General features: G+C 37.1%; 1 protein-coding gene across 1 annotated transcript; it reads left to right on the top strand.

Moving 5' to 3' along the window:
* Nucleotides 1-1,981: 1,981 nt before the first annotated feature.
* On the top strand, nucleotides 1,982-9,093 carry TRAM1 (translocation associated membrane protein 1; the record flags this gene model as incomplete). The annotated part of the gene is made up of 10 exons (XM_008937164.1): nucleotides 1,982-2,045; nucleotides 2,636-2,754; nucleotides 2,956-3,072; nucleotides 3,930-3,988; nucleotides 4,375-4,459; nucleotides 4,679-4,749; nucleotides 4,839-4,943; nucleotides 5,557-5,700; nucleotides 6,654-6,811; nucleotides 8,453-9,093. Coding segments are annotated over 10 exons (996 nt in total), but the record flags the coding sequence as incomplete, so codon positions are not given.
* Between the last annotated feature and the right edge of the window lie 548 nt (nucleotides 9,094-9,641).

Raw genomic sequence — 9,641 nt, 5'->3', positions numbered from 1 at the left:
CGCTTGGGCGCTCTCCTGGGCCCCCGGGCATGCAGGTGACAAAAAACGTGCCCTTTTAGCTCCTCTCTGTTGCCTCCTGAAACAGCTGAAAGGGTGATTTACCGGTATGGCTTCCAAAATGTTCTCAATGGTGGCCTACCAAAGGAAGACACTTTCATTTTTATTGGATAAGTGTTTCTGTCTTTTTTTTTTTATTTTAGTCGTTTCTTTAGAAATGTGGACCTTTTTTATTATACAGATGGTTTTCAGAACAGTTTTATCCAGTGTTTGAGCTACTCGGCACTAGGCCAGTGGAGTCTGGAAAAAAAATGTACATATGGAAAGTTAAAACAGGGCAGACCAAGAAAGCTGTTATATTAGAGTTTACTATTAAAAATCACCAAGATAGTCCTTATATGGTGGTTTTACGGGGACTGAGGTTGAAGAGATGGACTTAAACCATTACCTTTTATGACTACTTCTGGCTCACTGTATTTACGGTATTACTGCTGGGGTTGGAAGTTTTGAGGGGATTGGATGTGCTGAAGTTTTTCCACTTTAATCCAGGCTGTTTTCTCCCCCCACGCAGAAGGGCTGTGCAGCTTTGTTGTTACAGATGTGGTATGGCTGAGAAGACTTGCAGTTTCTTAAGCGCTTTGATCCAGGTCTTGGAAACCACCTGCTCTGGGTGATGTTGGTATGGGAGGGTGTTCACACCACCTGACTTGTGCAGTGGAGGTTGGACTGGTAGTAGCTGACAGAGCTTTCAAAGGCCGGTTCAGAATGGAATAACAGGGTTTTGAATTGCACTCTGAGGCGTCCTGCGACAGACAGGGAACTTGAGGCAGCCTCACAAATTTGGGCAAACTAACAGGGTTCCCTAAAGTCACGTGGAATGAACAGTCTGCTGTGTTCCAGGACTCCTAGAAAATCCAGGGCTTGTTTGCAAAGCACTGGTTTTAAAAATAAATAAACCTTATTTCTTGTGAACAATAATAAATTCTGGTAGTAACTTAATCATTATCTTCAGATACTCAAAGTATTCTTCCAAAATACAGTTTGATTTTTGGAGTTGTTGTTTTGTTTGTTTGTTGGTCCTGTAAATGCAACAAAGATGGTGGCTTCTCACAGCAGTGACAAACGATCATATAATCCTGTTCAGCTTCGCTGGCTTTCCCTCTCTGTTAAGACATGATGATTCGTGTTGGGATTCAATAAAGATGTAGTAAAGGTGAAAATTAGGTTATGCTTTTTTGACAGATAAGAAGCTGTGCTCCTGCTTATTTATTGGGGGTTTTATAATATCACCACCACAAATAATAAAAAATCCTTTAGAACAAACTTTCCCCCATCTTTTATTCATTCTGCTTTTTCATACTGCCCATCCTAAAGGATTAGTGCCACTACTGCTAAATTTAATTTGTTTTACATTTCTTGCCAAAGGATCTTCAGGGTCAAAAGAATGGGAATTGCATTGAGCTGGTATGCAGCTGGCCCAACATGGTTCTTTGTTCTTACGCCTTTGCTCCTTTCCTGCCCACGTTTTCCAAATTGCCCAGATTTATGAGTATAATAACATTTGACCTTCAAATTTTATCAAATTAAAAAAAAGTTTTAAATGAAGTTTGTTCTCAGCCATTGCTGCACTCGTTGTGGTCTAGGGATTGTGTGCTATTGTACATGCTATTAATGTAATACTACAGTATGGACTGGAGAAAGAATTGCAGCAATACTACAATTTCATCGCAGTGTTGTAGATTGCCTGTTTGTAAGCAGTGTTTTTGAGGATGTGTGATTTGTGAGACTGGGCATTCTGCAAACAAACCTGTAGAGGTCATGCAGTGTGTTCTGCTGTGGCAATGGATTACACTCGGGGAGTGGTGCAGTAGCAAGTTGATTGGTTTTGTGGGAGGGAACAAATGTGCTAAAACTGGGCAAATGTTTTCAGTTTTGTATAGTTCATTTCAGTGAGAATTTATAGAATTTTTTTCTCTCTCTCTAGATTACAGCAAAAGCCTCGGTCATTTTTGTTACACTTCAGTATAACATTACCATTCCTGCCACAGGTATGTGTCTTGCAGGGGCATGGCTAGTCATGAGACAGTGGGTTCAGACCGTGTTAGTGTGCTATGACTTTCTAGCCTGAGGGTAGCTGAATTTGTCAGTTTAAATAGATAACAACCAATTGCTAAGGAGTTTACTGTATTTTTAGTAAAACTCCATTTTGATTAATTAGTTTAGGGATGATGTTTCTGTTCTTCTGTGTTCATTGTTAGTGCTAAAGCACCATCTGCCTGGTAAATAAGTTCATGTTACTCCTTGTTCTGGTTCTGTGAATGACAATCTTTACTAGTCAATGCAGAGCAATAGTTTAACATCATTTTATTGTCCCCTTTCAATGCATTCGGGTAGGCTTGCTAATCACCCTTGGGTTTTCATTTTTGTAGTTCATCTTTCCAGAATCAAATTTAATTTGTGATGTGATGGAGATGCCTGAACAATCTAGTGACCTAGCTCACAAGGACAGTTTAGTTTAACTTCTGTTTGGTCAGCTGACTACAAACTGCTTCTGTCTGAAAGGTTTGTCTTTGAGAAACAAACTTGTTTGCCATTAAACCATATTGGTGCCTGACGGATTGTTCTGTTTGTCTTCTAGAACAATCTGCAGAAACAGTCTCTCTCTATCACTATGGCATCAAAGACTTGGCCACAATTTTCTTTTACATGCTCGTAGCAATAATCATACATGCTATAATTCAGGAGTACATACTGGATGTAAGTACAACACGTTTGTTCCTTTCATCAAGATAATTGCCAGCTTTTATTTAGACTTTAAGACTATTGGCTTAAAAGTAAACTTTTGCATTAAAGCTTTAACTGTTAATACATGTGTTGAAACTTCTAGACGTTCCAATGCAGTTCACAGGTAAATGTTAAGTACTACAGCATATAAATAACAATGGACTTTCATTTCAGAAAATCAACAGGAAAATGCACTTCTCAAAAACAAAGCATAGCAAGTTCAATGAGTCTGGGCAACTTAGTGCGTTCTACCTTTTCTCCTGTGTTTGGGGTACAAGTATTCTTGTCTCTGTAAGTATGCTTCTCTTCTGTTTGTATTAGATTTCAGAAACTTATGATGGTGATGATAAAGAAGTTTTTGGCTTATTCTTTTGCTTTTAGCTAGCTTTGATATTAAAGCAGAGATAAGTTTAGGGTTTCTGTGTAGGTTCTAGTCATAACTGAGTATAAAGTCTAAAGTCTAGTAGTGTTACTGTTGCTCAGTCTGAGCTAATTTACTGCCAACTGAATAAGGTAAAACTTTCAAACTCTGTTACGGTGCTTCATTCTCTAGTTTTTCTGTGTTATCTTATTAATGTAAAATAAATTATAAGAAAGCATTGTGGGAGCCAAGGGAGCGGGTGTGCGGACAGATTGCTGTAGGCACAGCTGAGTGGGTGCTTCCAGGTGACTGCTTTTTGCTAGTGACTCTATGTATATGAGCTTAGTGTCAAAAAAGAGGAAGAGGATGATTTTTTGGTGGGTTTTTTGTTTGTTTTTTTTCCCCCCCTAACATCATAACTCCTGAAAAACAACTTCCCTTTTCTTAGTTAAGCTCAAAGCTTGTCAGCAGTTTACATGGGCAGATTTAGGGCTGTAGTAATGCTGAAATAACCTCCATCTTATAAGGACGTTCTGTCTTGAATAAATGCATTGGTTGGTTCTTATTTTTCTAAGCCAATACAGCTGTCTTTTGGTTTTAGGGTTTTATTTCTAAAAGGAAGTATATTTATCTGCTGCTTTTACTTGTGTGTGTAGTTGTGCACATCATTTGTATGTACACATGAGCAAACACTTAAATATGTGTATACATGTACATTTGTTACTTTTGACTAGGAAGTATCATCTTTGAGGGTTTATTGGGCTGTTTTTTTGTTTGTGTTTTTTAGGAGAACTATATATCAGATCCAACCTCTCTGTGGAGGGACTATCCGCACACTCTGATGCCGTAAGGCCCCCTCTTTAGAAGGCTGTAGGGGAGAGGAGGGAGTATTTTAAACTTGGGGTGTATCGTGGACAATCTTTGTAGAATAAGTAGTCTGTAAAACTGTATTAGTCACTACTGTATTTTTGCTCACATTTATAAAGGAATTTTGATTGTCAGTTTGTAGCACAGAGAGTTCTCTTTATGTAGGCTATTGTGTAAAGAATTATTCTTTTGCAAGCTTTATTTTAATGATTTTGCTTTTCAAAAATTTTACTCTTGAGTTTGCTGTCAGGAAGGGCCTATATTTTCTTTAGAGTTGATGATTAAATGTGTTCACTAGAAAACTTCTGAAATGTTTCAAGTTCATTAATAAAGTAATATTCTTCAATTCTTGCTGTTTTGCACAGGTTTCAAATGAAGTTTTTCTACATCTTACAGTTGGCGTACTGGTTTCATGCTTTTCCAGAATTATACTTCCAGAAAACTAAAAAAGTATGTTCAAAAATGTAAATCAAAAGAATTCCAAAGCAAGTAAATCAAACATCGGAATAGTTAATTTATTTGGGACTTGCAGAGTAATGTGTTACCCTGGATTTCCTACCCTACTCTTGTTTGTGTTACCCTCTTTTCCCCATGGAGATCTGGGTGCTCGCTGTACAATGATACATAGCATTGTGTATAACGTGTGATTACTTTTTTTCTTCCTAACAGGAAGATATCTTTCGCCAGATTGTCTACATTGGACTTTATCTCTTTCATATTGCTGGAGCCTATCTCCTGAAGTGAGTATACTGGAACTTTTGCTGGCTTCATCCTCTGTCTTAAACCTCTAGCAAAATCTCTGAGTGTTTCTTTTACTTGTTTTTGGTAGTCTGACCCATCTTGGACTAGTTCTTCTGGTATTGCATTACTTCGTTGAATTTCTTTTCCACATATCCCGTCTTTTCTACTTCAGTGATGAAAAATACCAGAAAGGGTAAGTAGTCTTTATCTTTTCAATTTGTGTAATTTCTGTCCCAAAGCCTTGTGAATTTAACTAACCACAATTATAAGGAAGTTCAAACAGTGTTTCTTCCCTTAGATACCTTGTTTTTGCAGACTAGTTCTAGTATTTATGTCTCTAAAACAAGTGTTTTTTCACTTTATTCACCTGTTTAAGTAAACATTGGTGGCAGGATAAGATGAAATAAAATCTTACACAATGTACTAACATTTGGGGGGGAAAAAAAGAAAGTTTTGTAGAGAAAAGAATAGCATGGTTTGCTAATACAACTGGTTCTATAGGAACTAATACTATGCCTACATTCTAGTAGTAATGGCAAGCACTTTCCGTTGAAGGGAAATCAGTTTTCAGAATATACTTTTGGCTTGTAAAAAGAAGACTGTGAGGCAGGACTCTTCTTGCTTTTTGTCTTCTACAAGTTCTAGTAGAAGACAATACAAGACTAGTTTAGATAGTTGGAAAATAATGATGCAGGTGAATTCTTAAATTTCAAATGTTCATTTCATAAGAAGTAAACATTTCCATTGTTAGTACTTGCATTGTGCATGGAAGATTCACACAGTGTTTGTGGTGGTTTTCTTTGTAGGTTTTCACTCTGGGCAGTTCTTTTTGTATTGGGAAGGCTTCTCACCTTGATTCTTTCGGTCCTCACTTTTGGCTTTGGACTGGCAAGAGCAGAAGATCAGCAGCTGAATTTCAGTACTGGAAACTTCAATATCCTGGCCGTTAGGTACAGTGAACTTTGAGCAGTTCTTGAGCGTGAGCTGTAAACCTGTGTTAAGTGCACAGCAGAAGTGGTGTGCTGATGGTGGTAACTCGGGATGGTGAGGTGTTTCCATCCGACCCACAGATCAACAGGAGCAGCTTCTGTGACAACCTTGTAAAGCACAGAGAAATGAATGGAAGAATTTAGAGTCCACAGCTGAGAAATCTGTAACTGGTTACTTTCTTTTTTCCAGAAGAGACAAAATTAAAAGGAGTATCTAATTACAGAGATTACTTTCAAATGTTTTAGAGTTAGTGAGTTTTAGATATAATTGCAGTGAATTTTTCTATAGAGGTCAAGGCATGCCCAGAGCATCTGTGGTTTTGGTTGAAAGTTCCTGCCTCTTTCTCCGCCTTTATTACAGCTCCTATATTGCTGATCTGTGATGCAGACTATTCAGCCAACCACCTGGCCTTTTTATGAGTTCTGTCCAGGAAACCAAGTTGCCAAAGCACTGCCAAAGTCAGCATTATCCTGGAGAATTGATGTTCAGAACTGCAGGACTCACTAAGTCATTTTCAGGTGTTGCTACCTGGTACCCTGAGAGTAGTACTGAGAAGGGACAGGAGAAAGCACTGAAGGAATCCAGTGCTTCCCAGTTGTGATGGGGGAGCAAAGACTGCACTTTCACTGGGTATCCAGTTTTCTTTGGCTGCTGTAAGCCCAGGTGACCTACATCAGGTCACTCTTGCATAGCTTGGATAACTGATGGTTCTAGTAGGAGAGAGGGAAGGGGGGGGGGGAAGGGAAACAACATTTACAAATTTGTTTTCGTGTTCTAATGTGTTTGAGGGACCTGAGTAAAAAGGCAGTTTATGACATACAAAAAAACTGTCTGCAATGGTTTTCTACTTTGCTCTCCTCTCTACATGATGACATAAAGGTTGTGACAGACCTTCACCTGTGTTTGTCCCTAGAATCAGTGTGCTGGCCTCCATCTGCATGTCACAGGCATTTATGATGTGGAAATTCATCAATTTCCAGCTTCGGAGGTGGAGAGAGCATTCTTCTCAGCCTCAGTCAGTGAAGAAGAAGTTTGTAACAGCTAAAGGAAAGAACTCCAGAAAAGAAAGAGGTTTGTATTCTCAGTTTTCCTGTTGCCTTGACTTTAGGTAACAAAGAGCCTTTTTTTAAATATAGTTGCTAAAAAAACATGTTTTTCACTTGCAGGTGAGGTGACTCAGTTACAAAAATGGTGTTGGTGAATATTGTTGTGTTTGTGGTTTTATTGGTAAAAAAATCCACTATGTATTGATTAATTGTTTTTTCTACTCTAATTGACTGAATGAAGAAATTGCCTTTTCTTTAGTTAATTTTATTACTTGAACAAAATGTGCAATGCTTATGTTCTGTTCCCCTATGAAAAGGGAACAGACACATTTTTAGATCTGTTTTTATAATTAATTCTAAATTTTTCTTGGAATTGATTTCAAGCTTGTTTTTCATTGCCACTAAACTCTGAGGTTTTGGGGCAAGGAGTTGGTTTGATGATCCAGTAAATAACGTTATATTGAACTGTTTTTACTAAAAATAGAATTTTGATACTTCTTTTAAGGGGAGGTAACAACTACCTACTACTCTAAACCTGTGTAGAAGCATTTGAAAATTAACTAATGACTCCAGGTTTGAGTTCTTGATTACCTCACATTCTTATGCAGAGAGCATGAGCGATGAGCTGGCTGCTTTTTCCTCCAAGGAAAATTACATGCTCTATTTAAAAAAAAAAAAAATCCCATGCCTCAGTATTTCTGTTGTACAACCAGTTACACTTCTACGTATTTCATTGTTAGTTTGAATAACTTCTGCACTTTCTGGAAACTGTTTGAGTCATTTCCAAAGCTTATTTCAGTTATCCTCTGCTACCAGCCATGTATTGCCAACTTGCTCCACTGCTTGACAGGCTGAACGTAGTGTGTTTGAGGACTGTTTGTCCTGAGAACTGAGATTTATGGTCAAAGATAATTCAGTGATGATTCTTTTTCACGATTCTTTTTATTAAAATGATGCACTTTAGAATATTTCTGTACTCCCTTTTGATGATTTGTAGCCATCACTGTTTGGTATTTGTGTGGTGTTGGGATTTTTTTGTTGTTGTTGGAAAATCTGGTTAGATTTTTTTTTTCTTGAGTGAAAGTTGTTTCCTGTGTCGGTGTTACTTAATCAGAGCTTCATGTTCGTTGTGTCTTATTATGTTTTTTGTGGAATTAATTAATTTTTAAATATATTTAAAATGTAAATAGCTTTTTAATCAGTTATAGGTAGTAATTTTTTAAAACATCTTAAACTATTTCATTCATGTAATTTGGTGAATTTGCTGGTTTTCACCCAGCCTCAGTGGAGACTTGCAAGTAGTAAACAAATTGTGAAAAAGATGGTTAATGGGAATTGTGGTTACGGTCACAAAATAATTGCGTTATACCTGTCTTAGATGGGGGAATTTTACAGCTTATTTTAAATGGAAAGCAAATAACTTCAAAATCAAAAAAATTAGTGCTGTTTGGCGTTTGGCCGTGTCAGGAAACCAGACTTGATCATAGTAAACCTTAAATGTTGCACTTTGTAAAAACTTGGTTATGCTGTTGCATTGCCAATGACAATGATGAGGTTTAACAAAGGAGACATGTCGGAAAAGAAGCTAACACTGTATAGGACCTACAAAAATGTAATAAAATACAGAGTGTCTCATTGTGCTTGACAAAGGTTTTCTTTTTTCTAGAAAATGGAATAAATGGAACAGTGACCTCAAATGGAGCAGACTCGCCTCGTAGCAGGAAGGATAAATCCTCGTAAAACTGGGTTTTATTAAGTTAATTGACTAATGTCCCCAAAGAATCTGCTTTTTACATGGATGGCCCTACAGCACTAGAGATATTATGGATTAAAGAAAATACAATTCATGGTTTTGATTATTGCTGTTGTTTTTGAGAAATTTTTTTTAAAAGCCATTTTGACTAAGGAAGGAAGTTAATCTGTCTTGAAGTACTTGCGGGGGGATATACAACACTTTTTGAACAACTTTGACACTTTTTTAAACATTTATTGTGATGAAATAATTTCACTTAATGAGGGTCACTGTTGCAATGTATTATTTCCTTCCAGTTTTTGTAATCTTGGTGATACATGCTGTTCTGCCAGCTTCACTTTTTCCAAGTTCTTCAAGAAGTATTGCAAAATTGAAGTAAAAACTTAGTATGTATTTTCAGATACTCTGGTTTTTTTCAGTTTATTACCTTGATTCAGATTTACAGTTCAAATTGGGATTCTGAGACCACACCGGTCAACCTCTTTATTTTGTAGTTACTAGCTACACAATGTCTGCTCAAAAAATTGCCTCATATCATTAAAACAAAACTGAACTAATTGGAAACGTTGCAGAGTCTTATTGTTTGTTGGCTAGAAATCTCTTCTAAGGAACAAAACACCTTTTTGAAGTATAGGTGTGTGTATTGTCATAGGAAGAGCCAATCTGAGTAGCCCCCTTAATGCCCATCTGTGCTTTTGAAGCGTGCGTATCTTGGAGAACTAGTGTGTGTTGGACCTTCCTTGGGAACTTGTCTGTCTGATTTTAGAGAGGGAGGTTCTTAGAATGTGTTGTTGTGATTGTTTTAGGAGGCATTTAATGCTGTGCAAAGAGGGAATTTGTTAGATAAATGGATCAAGTGATGAGAAACATTCCTTTATTCTAACTGCTTTACTTTGCTTCAACTCTGTCAGGAAATAGCCTGATTTTTTTCATATATATATTTTTATGAGAAAAAATATTTAAAAGCTTCAACTTCTTAAAATTGACTTACTGTGCCCTTTGCTACAACTGGAAAAATCTTAATTTAAGATTTTTTCCATTATCTGTCTTTTATAATTGTATTAAATGTGAAGCCTTGTCCAGTTAATTTTCCAGTACAGTA

Source organism: Merops nubicus, unplaced genomic scaffold (assembly GCF_000691845.1).
Source record: "Merops nubicus isolate BGI_N331 unplaced genomic scaffold, ASM69184v1 scaffold29343, whole genome shotgun sequence".
Classification (NCBI taxonomy): Eukaryota; Metazoa; Chordata; class Aves; order Coraciiformes; family Meropidae; genus Merops; species Merops nubicus.
The sequence above is the reverse complement of the archived record's forward strand: the minus strand, read 5'-3'. Positions and strand labels throughout refer to the sequence as shown.